A 13,801-nucleotide genomic window follows, 5' to 3' on the forward strand; every position below is an offset into this window, starting at 1 on the left:
GCTGACTCCTTGGGACAGCCGATCAGAAACCGAGACTGTTACACAAGGACGGGCTCTGTGAAAGCCAAGGGGCAGGCAGGCACGGGTGTTGGCCGTTGCGACCCGGTACCTTCGTGCACGGACCGAGGTCAGGGAATACCGATCATAATAAAAGTCAGTTAACCTGGACAGCGTTTGCCAGGGTTGTGAGAGCAGCCCGATGATTTCTGAGAACCGGTCAGCTTGTGAGCCTGAGATTTGGGTTCCTCTATGCCATGGTGGAACTTTACTGCAGTACGTGGATGCCACAGTAACAAAGGAGGGACGGGGCGGTGTGCAATGGACTGAGTTTGCTGAATTTCTTGATTTAAATGGCTATCGAGTTTCTCAACAGAAAGCACCACTGATCCAAGAGAGGGAAGCAATTTGCTGAACACCCAGAAACACCAACGGAGGGCTGCCTCCAAGCCAGCAGCGTGCGACTGCACGGAGACTCTGTGCCAGCTGGTCAGAGCTACAGGAGAACCGTTGGGCGACGCTGAGGATTCCCGGGTTCATGGGCGGAAGCAGTTTTGTGAGACAAGGAAACTGTAAGGCAGCACATGCAGTAACTGCTGCTGACAAGGTACATGACACCAAGCCATTACCTGTGGGGGCTTCCACTCAGAAGGCTGAAATAACTGCCTTGACAAGAACCTTCACTCTGTGGACAGGTGCTAAAAGTGCTTTTGGGGTATGGACTCCGCACCAGATACCCCAGGGAGACCAGTTCAACCCAGAGAGCCCTCAAGTGCCTTGCGCCGTCCTGACATCTTCCTCAAGCCTTCAGAACCTGTACAGATAACTGGAGAGCTATCAGGAGTGCACTTAAAGAGGAAGAGCCCAAAGTACATTTAACGAGTCTGTTTATTTATGGATGTTTTCTCCGCTATTGAAGGCAAATTCAGGCAGCACGCTGCAGTCAGCATTCATCCAAGGCGTCTCCTAATGAGGTTTGCTCTTCCACTGTGTGGACAAACTTCCTTATGGACATTACATAACATCTTTCACACCTACAGCCTCAAAACAAAGAAACAAACAAATAAAACAACAAAAACCCCCATCTATTTTGACTTGCACACTGCCAGGTACCCCCCAGACTGCCCCTGTACAGATTAGCCATGATGTCCCTCAGTCTCTGCACTGGATGCTCCATACTAGGTTATGATAACTCTCTTTTGTTTAAATCTCTTCTTTGATGGTGATCACCACAGGATTTTCCATGCCCCCTAAACGTCTGCTCTCTTCCCATCAGCAATAGACCGTGAGGTCAAACACTGGACAAACAGAGATCTCTGCTGGCTGAGCGTAAACTTCCAACTAATTAATGAGCTTCTGACCCTCACTCCACACTTGGTCCTTGTTTCCTGGGTATCTGCCTGTCCTCCCTTGCATAGAGATGAGCTCGGAAGGAGGACAGAGGGGGAGCATCTCCATGCCTGCCTGTCACACCCCAACCTTCTCCCGGAGTCAGACAGTCCGGCCTCGTGTAGAGGCCCTGGCTTCTTTGACGCTTGTTCAATCTGTTTTCTTCTGCTGGCAGCTGCTTATCCTAACAGAACAACCCTACAAGATGTTTGCTAATCCCTACCACGATTCCCACATTGCTTGGAACGTTTAACAGCTATTGCAGGATTGCAGGAAAGACTTAGTCCCATAATTCAGCAATTATGTTTCTAAAACACGCAAAACTGAGCTACTTCCTGACAACAGGTCATCAACGTTCCGGGCAGGGCACTTTGGAACAGTGCTCGTTTCCGTATCGCCTGCTTGAAGATCAACGCAGGCAACGGCTCGCTGAAGGAGAGCGAGTCCTAGCCCACTGGGAGCAAAGGAGAGAAGAGAGAGAAAGCAGAGAGGGGTCAGCACTCCCAGCCGGGCCGGGCAGCCGCTGCCGGTGCCCGCGTCACAATGGGCAGCGGCCAGCACCGGCCACGCTGTCATCGCGTCGCCGTGGCGACGTTTGTGACACGGGCACCCGGAGGGGTATAAAAGGCGGAGCGCGGCGCTGGGTCCCGCATCCTGAAGGAGCATCTGGCAGAGAGCAGACGCATCTGAAGGATGAGCTCCGGCATGGCTGGCGCCAACGAGGAGCGACCCGCCGGCACCAGGCGGAACGGCAGGAGCGAGGTCGGCCCCCGCAGCGGGGCGCGCCTCCAGTCCGACATGCAGCGACACCAAAGGTACGCGGGGCCACGGCCGGCACAGGAGCGGGTGCTGCAGCCACCCCTGGCACGGAGGCGACCCTTTCCATCTGCCGCCTCGCTCCCGCCCTGGCAGCGGTGGCGTGGTGCCGGGAAGCGGCAGATGCAGAGTGTGACCTGCTTTTCCTTTGCCCTCCAGAGCGAGTCGCCGTCTGGGAAGTGGTGGCCGCCTACGTACGGGAGCAGCTCCTGGTGCAGAAGGTGTGTTGGCCGTCGGGTTCCTCCTGTCCCTGTGCGCTCAGCCTGGACTTCCTCTGCGTCTTCCCCTCCGCAGAAAGCAGGAGACTCCCCCCACGTTTCTCTCCTGGGCATCCCACGGGCTTCCTGCAAATGCACGATCACTCGTGCTGGGCCCTGTCGCATCTCAGGGCTGATCCCGCTCTCTGGAAGCCTCTGGATCCCATGGGGCTGCTTCTGCCCTGCAGCCTGCTGTGCTGCATCTGGGAGGGCGAGGGGAAGGAGAGGACCGTGCAGCCCCCTTCCCAAAGCCATGCCCAATGCCCTGGCTCGTGCCTCTGAACGGGCGGGAAGAGGGCTCCTGAGCTCTGCCCCTACGTCGGACCCCCCCCGGCTCTTCCTCCGGCCGTCCCATAACCCTTCCGCCCTTCCTTTCTCTTCCACTTGCAGGGGGTCTGGATTCCCACCTTCGGCACCTTTGACACCGTCCCCAAAGACGTCCGGAGCTGAGGAAGGGACCGTGACTCTGCAGTGGCCCGTGTTTAACCTGGCTTCAAACCTCACAGCCACGCACCACCTCAAGCCCCACAAGGAGTCCCTGCCAGGTAGGAGGGGGGATTAAACTTTTGCTGGCTTCGTGGACAGGGCAAACGGCCACCGCCCCTCCCCTTCTCAAAAGCAAACCTCTCCCTCCGAGGAGCCCGTCCAAACGTGGGGCCGTTCTGGCTGATGTCCACCAGAAGCACTTCTAGGGAAGCACCTGTGGAAAACCAACCCTATCATCAACTCTGTCCCTTGCATTTTTCAGTCCTTAGGAAGGTGGAGCCCATGAAATACAGCAAGGCGGCCGCAGCTGCCTCTCTGAACTGGGAGACACTCAGGACAGGCATCCAAAGCACCATGTCCCTGGTCGCCGGCTGCCTGCAGAATGGGGAGAAACGTTGCCATTGTCCTAAAGGACGTCGGCGTGCTCCACATTGACGGACTCACCTTTGAAATGAAGTACTTCTTTGACTTCCTGGAGAAGCTGTCCAGGGAAAAAGAAATTCAGAAGAGCTGCTCACAGGGTGAGCTGAAGTTTCTCCGTGGCCCAGGCACTGCCGTGACCCTTGCTGTGCCCGCTGTGGCCCACCAGGAGCTGCCGGCTGCTCGGGCCGTGCGAGTGCTGAGCTGCTGCCAGCTCTCCCTGCCTTGGGCTCCTCGTGCCCGCTGTGCCTCAGCCGTGACGAGGACGTCCCACATCCTCCCCGTTTCTCCCCTGCAGGCCCCCTGGCTGCTGGACGTGGTGGTGTCCCGGGCGGCACCGGTGGCCTCCCTGGCGCTCTCCGGCTGCGTTGTGGTCTTTCCCATGTGAGTACGTTGGTGGCTGTAGCTGCTGCTTGACGCAGCTGCTCAGCTCTCGTTCCGCAGTGCTTGTTCCTTGTGTCCGTGACTGTCCTGCCCGTGAGGCGGTGTGTCACAGAATCACAGAATGATTTGGGCTGGAAGGAACCCCAAGAGGGCACCTCGTCCCACTCCCCCCGCAGGGAACAGGGACACCTACCCCCAGAGGAGGTTGCTCTGAGCCTGGTCCAGCCCCACCTTGAAAGCCCATCCGGGCACCCACCACCTCTCTAGGGCAAGATGCTCCGGTGCCTCGCCACCCTTCTGTCAAAAAACCTCTGCCTTATATCCAACCTAAATCTTCCCTCCTGCGTTTGAAACTGTTTCCCCTTCACCTATCCCGACTGACCCTGCAAAAGGCTTTCGAAAGTAGTGTGCTTAATGCAGCATGAAAATGTGCCTGTGAGCAGACAATCAGAAGAGAGCAACAAGGATTGCTGGAGCGCTGTGTCACACCGCTCGCTGTCTTCTCCTGTTGTGCAGGTTTCAAATGGAGTTTGTACCCAAACCACCACCCGCAATACACCGCAAGTCCTCAGGAAGCCTCTCTAGTTGGGGGACACCAAAGAAAGAAGGCACTTTGCCACCTCTGGACCAGGGCAAGAAAGGTAAAGCAGCTGCCGGTTCCTTCCCGTGGCACGGGGCAACATACTTGAGATGGGAAATCCCCTGCTGACCATCAGCCACGGTCTCTGACTTGTGTCAGAGCTTCACGCCGGGCTCAGCACGGCCTCTTCCCATGAGGAATTGTTGGCCTCTCCCTAACTAAGGCGCTGGGTGTGACGTGCCCTCATCCCTGGCTTTGTTGGGAGGATGTGCGGATCTTAGGCCCTGCCCTCCCCCAGTGCAAGGGATTACGGTCCCCAAAAGTCACCCTGCCACCTCATCATCACCACCCAGCTCCTCTTTCCCAAAGCCAACGCCACTAATGCAGTCCCAAAACAGAGCTGAATGGCAGAGAGGAGGAGTGGGGCCAGGGGATGCTGTCAGGGAGGGGCCTGAGGGCGGCACAGATGGGCAGCAGCGGGGGGAGCAGAGCGGCCCTCTCGGCTGTTCTGGGAACAGGCCTGAGCGCCCCTGGTGAGCGAGCCAAAGGGCTGACGGTGAATCTCCTCTGCCTTCCCCATTGCAGTGAGATTTACTGGCCGTCCATCCTTCATCAAACGGTTGAGCTCAGACAGCATTGATGGAGGAGAATTCAGACGGATCAGGAGCTTACTGCGGAAGGAGAGCTCCAGGTTCAGGTGAGGCTGAGGGCCCCGGGCTGCCATGTGCACGGGGGTGACCCAACGAGAGCCCATTCCCTAGCCCCAAAGGGTCCCTGTTTGTGGCCGCCCAACAGTGCTGAGCGCGGCACCCGGCGTGCTGGGATGGGGACGCCAGGAGCCCCCCAGCTCACAGGGCTGCCCCTCTGCGCATCTCAGGAGCCACGGGGCAGCCGGGTGAGCAGTCTGTGGGCAGGGCTGCGTTGCAGCCAAGGCTCCTGGCTCAGGCTTGCGGCATGCAGCCCCGAAGCCATCAGCCACTCACGCGGACCCCTCCCGCTCTGTCCTTTCAGTCTGCTGCCAGCGATCCGGACGGTGCCTGAAAGCCCAAGAGCAGCCGGTGACCTGCCAGCTGCAGGGGAAGGCAGGCACATCAAGCCAACAAGACCTGCCCCGAGCACCGGGAACCAAACGTGTCAGCTTCCTTGTTGAGCAACAGGGGGCTGAAAAAGACCAGCATGAGGGTGCGGCGCAAACACAGCAGGCAGCCAAGGCCCACACCCCATCACATGTCCTTGAGGCCAAGGACCGACTTCCAGAAGAGGTTCGAATCTTCCTCAAGGGCTCACTCTGCGCAGCCTCAAGGCAGACCATCCAGGCTCCTTCGGGCACGCGACTCCGTGAGACTCCTCAGGAAGAGGGCAAGGAAGATCATGCGAGTGCAGAAAGAGCTCAAGCAGATGACACCATCACCACTGCGTGGTGAGTCCAGCCTGCCTGAGGAGTCTGGCATCAAGCGACCTGGATTGCTGCCCACCCATCAAAGAAGAAACGGGCTCTCGCGAGTGTCAGCCTCCGAGCAGCCCAACCCCACGCCGCAGGAAGGACACACCCTACCCACACTGGTTCAGGCCTGGGGTGCACACGACAGACAGACTGGAGGGCTGCAAGACAGAGGCATGAATCCCATCGGCATCACCGCTCATAGTAAACCAGGCTGCCCAGGGCCCCCATCCAACCTGGCCTTGAACACCTCCAGGGACGGGGCATCCCCACCGCTCTGGGCATCCGGTTCCCACCATCTCACCACTCTCTCTGTAAACAACAGTCCAACCTGACATCCCATCTTCAACTCAACACCACTTCCCCTTGGCCTGACCTTAGCTACACCATCAAAGAGTTGACTCCCCTCCTGTTTGGAGGCTCCCTTCATGGACTGGAAGGCTGCAATGAGGTCAGGAGATCTAGAGTGAAGTGTAGAGGGGCAAAACCATCAATAAAGCCTCCTCCTTTAAACATCTCCAGAATGCCTGTGACAGTGTCATTGCGTCTTTTTATGCCGGCTCTTTTTATGCCGGTGGAGGGAGAAAGAATTGTGAGAGGGCATCAGAGCGTCGCGCGATGCTTTACTTGGTGCCAAAGGAAATCCAGCGTCTCTTTGGACTTATCTGGATCACAAGCTTATCCGCTCTTGACCTGCCACAGTCCCCCTGTTCATGCCAGCCAGCTTTTGGCCTGGCGGAGCCCCCCGGCCGGCCGGGAGACTTCTGGCCTGGCACGGCCTCAAGGGCCAGCCGCCTTTAAACCTCACAGGGCCCTCCCGGCCAGCCGGATGGCCATCTTTTGGCCTGGCAGCGTCCGCTGGGCCGGCTGGCAAGCCTTTGGCCCGGCAGGGCCCTCCCAAGCTGCTGGCTGGCAGTTGGCCATGCTGGGACCCTGGCTTTTGGCCTAGTATGACCTCCTGACCAGCTGGGAGACTCCTGCATGGCACGGCTACCCGGGACAGTCAGCCTGACATCTTTTGGCCTGGCAGGGCCCCCCTGTCCGACCAGCCGGCTTTTTGGAGGCAGGGATCCACAGGCCGGCCGGCCTGCTGCCTTTTGGCTTGGCAGGATCCCCCCGGCTGGCTGGGAATCTTCTGGCCTGGCAAAGCTAGACGGCTGAGTTGGCAGGACAGCTTTTGGCCAGGCAGGGCTCCCCACTTTGGCTGGCCTGCCAGATGTTGGCCTGGCAGGGCACCCGGCCAGCCGCGATACTGCCGGCCAGGCAGGATCACCCAGGCCAGCCGGCAACCCAACTTTGAACCCTGCAGGGTGCCCTGCCCGGCCAGCAGGCTTTAACCCAGCATTCCCTCCCCTCCCCCCACTCTTTTCAACCCCCCCCCCCCCCCCCGCTGCCCCTCGAGCGCCACTCAGGCTTCAGGCCCTGTGCCCTCCCTCCCCCCAACCCCTCATTCCAGGGTATTTTACTGCCTTCGCCCCACCCCCTCCACGGGTGGCCCACAACCCCCCGAGTCCCTCGGTCTGACCCCCGGGGAATTCTGGGTGTCAGAGAGGACGGGGGGGAGGGGGGGGAGATGAATGTCGGGGACAAAATGGCAAGACTTGTGGGGGGGCGGGAAAGGGGACACAAGGGATGGGAGTGGGGGACCGAGGAAGGAACGGGCGGGAGGGGGTCGGACAGGGGACCCTGGGAATCAGAATGGGGAACAGGGGCAGACGCTGACGGAGGAACTGAGGGGCCGGGTGGAAGAGGACTCCATCACTGAGAATGGGGGAGTTGGAGGTGGGAGGCGGGGGGAGAGTTTGCTGGGGAAATTGCTGAGGCCTGCAGTGCAGGAGAAGAGCCCAGAACTGGGACAAAGGTCGGCGAGGTAGACGACTGACTTCATCCCAAACGACCACCGAACGGGGAGGAAGAGGTCGAGCCTTCATCCAATGGAAGCTACTGCGCGTGCCCCGGGGAGGGGGGACAGTATGTAAATGAATTCCCGGGAAAGTACTGAATATGTCAGTGGGTCTTGGGTAATACTACCAAACAGGTATGGCCTGGCTAAGGAATGGATCGAGACCCCACGCTGTGGTGTGCAAGCTCGGAGGAGCCATCCCCCTGGCACCCGGCGTGTGGCGCAGCGCTGAGATAAAACCTATCTGCTCTTCTAACCTTACGTGGGCTAGAGAGTTTGATTCCGCACATCAGGGGCACCCCGCTGATGGCAGCGGTCCTGCCTGGGCGGTGGGCTGACTCCTTGGGACAGCCGATCAGAAACCGAGACTGTTACACAAGGACGGGCTCTGTGAAAGCCAAGGGGCAGGCAGGCACGGGTGTTGGCCGTTGCGACCCGGTACCTTCGTGCACGGACCGAGGTCAGGGAATACCGATCATAATAAAAGTCAGTTAACCTGGACAGCGTTTGCCAGGGTTGTGAGAGCAGCCCGATGATTTCTGAGAACCGGTCAGCTTGTGAGCCTGAGATTTGGGTTCCTCTATGCCATGGTGGAACTTTACTGCAGTACGTGGATGCCACAGTAACAAAGGAGGACGGTGTGCAATGGACTGAGTTTGCTGAATTTCTTGATTTAAATGGCTATCGAGTTTCTCAACAGAAAGCACCACTGATCCAAGAGAGGGAAGCAATTTGCTGAACACCCAGAACACCAACGGAGGGCTGCCTCCAAGCCAGCAGCGTGCGACTGCACGGAGACTCTGTGCCAGCTGGTCAGAGCTACAGGAGGAACCGTTGGGCGACGCTGAGGATTCCCGGGTTCATGGGCGGAAGCAGTTTTGTGAGACAAGGAAACTGTAAGGCAGCACATGCAGTAACTGCTGCTGACAAGGTACATGACACCAAGCCATTACCTGTGGGGGCTTCCACTCAGAAGGCTGAAATAACTGCCTTGACAAGAACCTTCACTCTGTGGACAGGTGCTAAAAGTGCTTTTGGGGTATGGACTCCGCACCAGATACCCCAGGGAGACCAGTTCAACCCAGAGAGCCCTCAAGTGCCTTGCGCCGTCCTGACATCTTCCTCAAGCCTTCAGAACCTGTACAGATAACTGGAGAGCTATCAGGAGTGCACTTAAAGAGGAAGAGCCCAAAGTACATTTAACGAGTCTGTTTATTTATGGATGTTTTCTCCGCTATTGAAGGCAAATTCAGGCAGCACGCTGCAGTCAGCATTCATCCAAGGCGTCTCCTAATGAGGTTTGCTCTTCCACTGTGTGGACAAACTTCCTTATGGACATTACATAACATCTTTCACACCTACAGCCTCAAAACAAAGAAACAAACAAATAAAACAACAAAAACCCCCATCTATTTTGACTTGCACACTGCCAGGTACCCCCCAGACTGCCCCTGTACAGATTAGCCATGATGTCCCTCAGTCTCTGCACTGGATGCTCCATACTAGGTTATGATAACTCTCTTTTGTTTAAATCTCTTCTTTGATGGTGATCACCACAGGATTTTCCATGCCCCCTAAACGTCTGCTCTCTTCCCATCAGCAATAGACCGTGAGGTCAAACACTGGACAAACAGAGATCTCTGCTGGCTGAGCGTAAACTTCCAACTAATTAATGAGCTTCTGACCCTCACTCCACACTTGGTCCTTGTTTCTGGGTATCTGCCTGTCCTCCCTTGCATAGAGATGAGCTCGGAAGGAGGACAGAGGGGAGCATCTCCATGCCTGCCTGTCACACCCCAACCTTCTCCCGGAGTCAGACAGTCCGGCCTCGTGTAGAGGCCCTGGCTTCTTTGACGCTTGTTCAATCTGTTTTCTTCTGCTGGCAGCTGCTTATCCTAACAGAACAACCCTACAAGATGTTTGCTAATCCCTACCACGATTCCCACATTGCTTGGAACGTTTAACAGCTATTGCAGGATTGCAGGAAAGACTTAGTCCCATAATTCAGCAATTATGTTTCTAAAACACGCAAAACTGAGCTACTTCCTGACAACAGGTCATCAACGTTCCGGGCAGGGCACTTTGGAACAGTGCTCGTTTCCGTATCGCCTGCTTGAAGATCAACGCAGGCAACGGCCGCTGAAGGAGAGCGAGTCCTAGCCCACTGGGAGCAAAGGAGAGAAGAGAGAGAAAGCAGAGAGGGGTCAGCACTCCCAGCCGGGCCGGGCAGCCGCTGCCGGTGCCCGCGTCACAATGGGCAGCGGCCAGCACCGGCCACGCTGTCATCGCGTCGCCGTGGCGACGTTTGTGACACGGGCACCCGGAGGGGTATAAAAGGCGGAGCGCGGCGCTGGGTCCCGCATCCTGAAGGAGCATCTGGCAGAGAGCAGACGCATCTGAAGGATGAGCTCCGGCATGGCTGGCGCCAACGAGGAGCGACCCGCCGGCACCAGGCGGAACGGCAGGAGCGAGGTCGGCCCCGCAGCGGGGCGCGCCTCCAGTCCGACATGCAGCGACACCAAAGGTACGCGGGGCCACGGCCGGCACAGGAGCGGTGCTGCAGCCACCCCTGGCACGGAGGCGACCCTTTCCATCTGCCGCCTCGCTCCCGCCTGGCAGCGGTGGCGGTGCCGGGAAGCGGCAGATGCAGAGTGTGACCTGCTTTTCCTTTGCCCTCCAGAGCGAGTCGCCGTCTGGGAAGCGGTGGCCGCCTACGTACGGGAGCAGCTCCTGGTGCAGAAGGTGTGTTGGCCGTCGGGTTCCTCCTGTCCCTGTGCGGCTCAGCCTGGACTTCCTCTGCGTCTTCCCCTCCGCAGAAAGCAGGAGACTCCCCCCACGTTTCTCTCCTGGGCATCCCACGGGCTTCCTGCAAATGCACGATCACTCGTGCTGGGCCCTGTCGCATCTCAGGGCTGATCCCGCTCTCTGGAAGCCTCTGGATCCCATGGGGCTGCTTCTGCCCTGCAGCCTGCTGTGCTGCATCTGGGAGGGCGAGGGGAAGGAGAGGACCGTGCAGCCCCCTTCCCAAAGCCATGCCCAATGCCCTGGCTCGTGCCTCTGAACGGCGGGAGAGGGCTCCTGAGCTCTGCCCCTACGTCGGACCCCCCCCGGCTCTTCCTCCGGCCGTCCCATAACCCTTCCGCCCTTCCTTTCTCTTCCACTTGCAGGGGGTCTGGATTCCCACCTTCGGCACCTTTGACACCGTCCCCAAAGACGTCCGGACTGAGGAAGGGACCGTGACTCTGCAGTGGCCCGTGTTTAACCTGGCTTCAAACCTCACAGCCACGCACCACCTCAAGCCCCACAAGGAGTCCCTGCCAGGTAGGAGGGGGGATTAAACTTTTGCTGGCTTCGTGGACAGGGCAAACGGCCACCGCCTCCCTTCTCAAAAGCAAACCTCTCCCTCCGAGGAGCCCGTCCAAACGTGGGGCCGTTCTGGCTGATGTCCACCAGAAGCACTTCTAGGGAAGCACCTGTGGAAAACCAACCCTATCATCAACTCTGTCCCTTGCATTTTTCAGTCCTTAGGAAGGTGGAGCCCATGAAATACAGCAAGGCGGCCGCAGCTGCCTCTCTGAACTGGGAGACACTCAGGACAGGCATCCAAAGCACCATGTCCCTGGTCGCCGGCTGCCTGCAGAATGGGGAGAACGTTGCCATTGTCCTAAAGGACGTCGGCGTGCTCCACATTGACGGACTCACCTTTGAAATGAAGTACTTCTTTGACTTCCTGGAGAAGCTGTCAGGGAAAAAGAAATTCAGAAGAGCTGCTCACAGGGTGAGCTGAAGTTTCTCCGTGGCCCAGGCACTGCCGTGACCCTTGCTGTGCCCGCTGTGGCCCACCAGGAGCTGCCGGCTGCTCGGGCCGTGCGAGTGCTGAGCTGCTGCCAGCTCTCCCTGCCTTGGGCTCCTCGTGCCCGCTGTGCCTCAGCCGTGACGAGGACGTCCCACATCCTCCCCGTTTCTCCCCTGCAGGCCCCCTGGCTGCTGGACGTGGTGGTGTCCCGGGCGGCACCGGTGGCCTCCCTGGCGCTCTCCGGCTGCGTTGTGGTCTTTCCCATGTGAGTACGTTGGTGGCTGTAGCTGCTGCTTGACGCAGCTGCTCAGCTCTCGTTCCGCAGTGCTTGTTCCTTGTGTCCGTGACTGTCCTGCCCGTGAGTGTGTGTCACAGAATCACAGAATGATTTGGGCTGGAAGGAACCCCAAGAGGGCACCTCGTCCCACTCCCCCGCAGGGAACAGGGACACCTACCCCCAGAGGAGGTTGCTCTGAGCCTGGTCCAGCCCCACCTTGAAAGCCCATCCGGGCACCCACCACCTCTCTGGGCAAGATGCTCCGGTGCCTCGCCACCCTTCTGTCAAAAACCTCTGCCTTATATCCAACCTAAATCTTCCCTCCTGCCGTTTGAAACTGTTTCCCCTTCACCTATCCCGACTGACCCTGCAAAAGGCTTTCGAAAGTAGTGTGCTTAATGCAGCATGAAAATGTGCCTGTGAGCAGACAATCAGAGAGAGCAACAAGGATTGCTGGAGCGCTGTGTCACACCGCTCGCTGTCTTCTCCTGTTGTGCAGGTTTCAAATGGAGTTTGTACCCAAACCACCACCCGCAATACACCGCAAGTCCTCAGGAAGCCTCTCTAGTTGGGGGACACCAAAGAAAGAAGGCACTTTGCCACCTCTGGACCAGGGCAAGAAAGGTAAAGCAGCTGCCGGTTCCTTCCCGTGGCACGGGCAACATACTTGAGATGGGAAATCCCCTGCTGACCATCAGCCACGGTCTCTGACTTGTGTCAGAGCTTCACGCCGGCTCAGCACGGCCTCTTCCCATGAGGAATTGTTGGCCTCTCCCTAACTAAGGCGCTGGGTGTGACGTGCCCTCATCCCTGGCTTTGTTGGGAGGATGTGCGGATCTTAGGCCCTGCCCTCCCCCAGTGCAAGGATACGGTCCCCAAAAGTCACCCTGCCACCTCATCATCACCACCCAGCTCCTCTTTCCCAAAGCCAACGCCACTAATGCAGTCCCAAAACAGAGCTGAATGGCAGAGAGGAGGAGTGGGGCCAGGGATGCTGTCAGGGAGGGGCCGAGGGCGGCGCAGATGGCAGCAGCGGGGGGAGCAGAGCGGCCCTCTCGGCTGTTCTGGGAACAGGCCTGAGCGCCCCTGGTGAGCGAGCCAAAGGGCTGACGGTGAATCTCCTCTGCTTCCCCATTGCAGTGAGATTTACTGGCCGTCCATCCTTCATCAGACGGTTGAGCTCAGACAGCATTGATGGAGGAGAATTCAGACGGATCAGGAGCTTACTGCGGAAGGAGAGCTCCAGGTTCAGGTGAGGCTGAGGGCCCCGGGCTGCCATGTGCACGGGGGTGACCCAACGAGAGCCCATTCCCTAGGCCCCAAAGGGTCCCTGTTTGTGGCCGCCCAACAGTGCTGAGCGCGGCACCCGGCCGTGCTGGGATGGGGACGCCAGGAGCCCCCCAGCTCACAGGGCTGCCCCTCTGCGCATCTCAGGAGCCACGGGGCAGCCGGTGAGCAGTCTGTGGGCAGGGCTGCGTTGCAGCCAAGGCTCCTGGCTCAGGCTTGCGGCATGCAGCCCCGAAGCCATCAGCCACTCACGCGGACCCCTCCCGCTCTGTCCTTTCAGTCTGCTGCCAGCGATCCGGACGGTGCCTGAAGCCCAAGAGCAGCCGGTGACCTGCCAGCTGCAGGGGGAGGCAGGCACATCAAGCCAACAAGACCTGCCCCGAGCACCGGGAACCAAACGTGTCAGCTTCCTTGTTGAGCAACAGGGGGCTGAAAAAGACCAGCATGAGGGTGCGGCGCAAACACTGCAGGCAGCCAAGGCCACACCCCATCACATGTCCTTGAGGCCAAGACCGACTTCCAGAAGAGGTTCCGAATCTTCCTCAAGGGCTCACTCTGCGCAGCCTCAAGGCAGACCATCCAGGCTCCTTCGGGCACGCGACTCCGTGAGACTCCTCAGGAAGAGGGCAAGGAAGATCATGCGAGTGCAGAAAGAGCTCAAGCAGATGACACCATCACCACTGCGTGGTGAGTCCAGCCTGCCTGAGGAGTCTGGCATCAAGCGACCTGGATTGCTGCCACCCATCAAAGAAGAAACGGGCTCTCGCG

General features: G+C 58.7%; 2 protein-coding genes across 2 annotated transcripts in view; both read left to right on the forward strand.

The window, feature by feature from the left end:
- Positions 1-1,819: 1,819 nt before the first annotated feature.
- LOC125702759 (uncharacterized) lies at positions 1,820-5,950 on the forward strand. Its single transcript, XM_048966468.1, is given in 15 exon segments — positions 1,820-2,144; positions 2,146-2,201; positions 2,362-2,423; positions 2,850-2,906; positions 2,908-3,004; positions 3,208-3,335; positions 3,337-3,432; positions 3,434-3,466; positions 3,664-3,749; positions 4,266-4,390; positions 4,915-5,026; positions 5,341-5,374; positions 5,376-5,527; positions 5,568-5,799; positions 5,801-5,950. Coding segments are annotated over 15 exon segments (1,485 nt in total). The 5' UTR covers positions 1,820-2,079.
- A 1,570-nt stretch (positions 5,951-7,520) lies between these two features.
- The window catches only part of LOC125702760 (uncharacterized), a 6,859-nt gene continuing 578 nt past the window's right edge, over positions 7,521-13,801 (forward strand). Inside the window, exons 1-7 of the mRNA XM_048966469.1 lie at positions 7,521-10,415; positions 10,841-10,994; positions 11,195-11,451; positions 11,649-11,734; positions 12,246-12,370; positions 12,887-12,998; positions 13,314-13,798. Coding sequence (XP_048822426.1) covers positions 10,077-10,415; positions 10,841-10,994; positions 11,195-11,451; positions 11,649-11,734; positions 12,246-12,370; positions 12,887-12,998; positions 13,314-13,798 — 1,558 coding nt within the window. The 5' untranslated portion in view covers positions 7,521-10,076. The remainder of the gene's footprint in view (positions 10,416-10,840; positions 10,995-11,194; positions 11,452-11,648; positions 11,735-12,245; positions 12,371-12,886; positions 12,999-13,313; positions 13,799-13,801) is intronic.

The sequence above is a fragment of the Lagopus muta genome, chromosome 19 (genome assembly GCF_023343835.1).
Source record: "Lagopus muta isolate bLagMut1 chromosome 19, bLagMut1 primary, whole genome shotgun sequence".
Classification (NCBI taxonomy): domain Eukaryota; kingdom Metazoa; phylum Chordata; class Aves; order Galliformes; family Phasianidae; genus Lagopus; species Lagopus muta.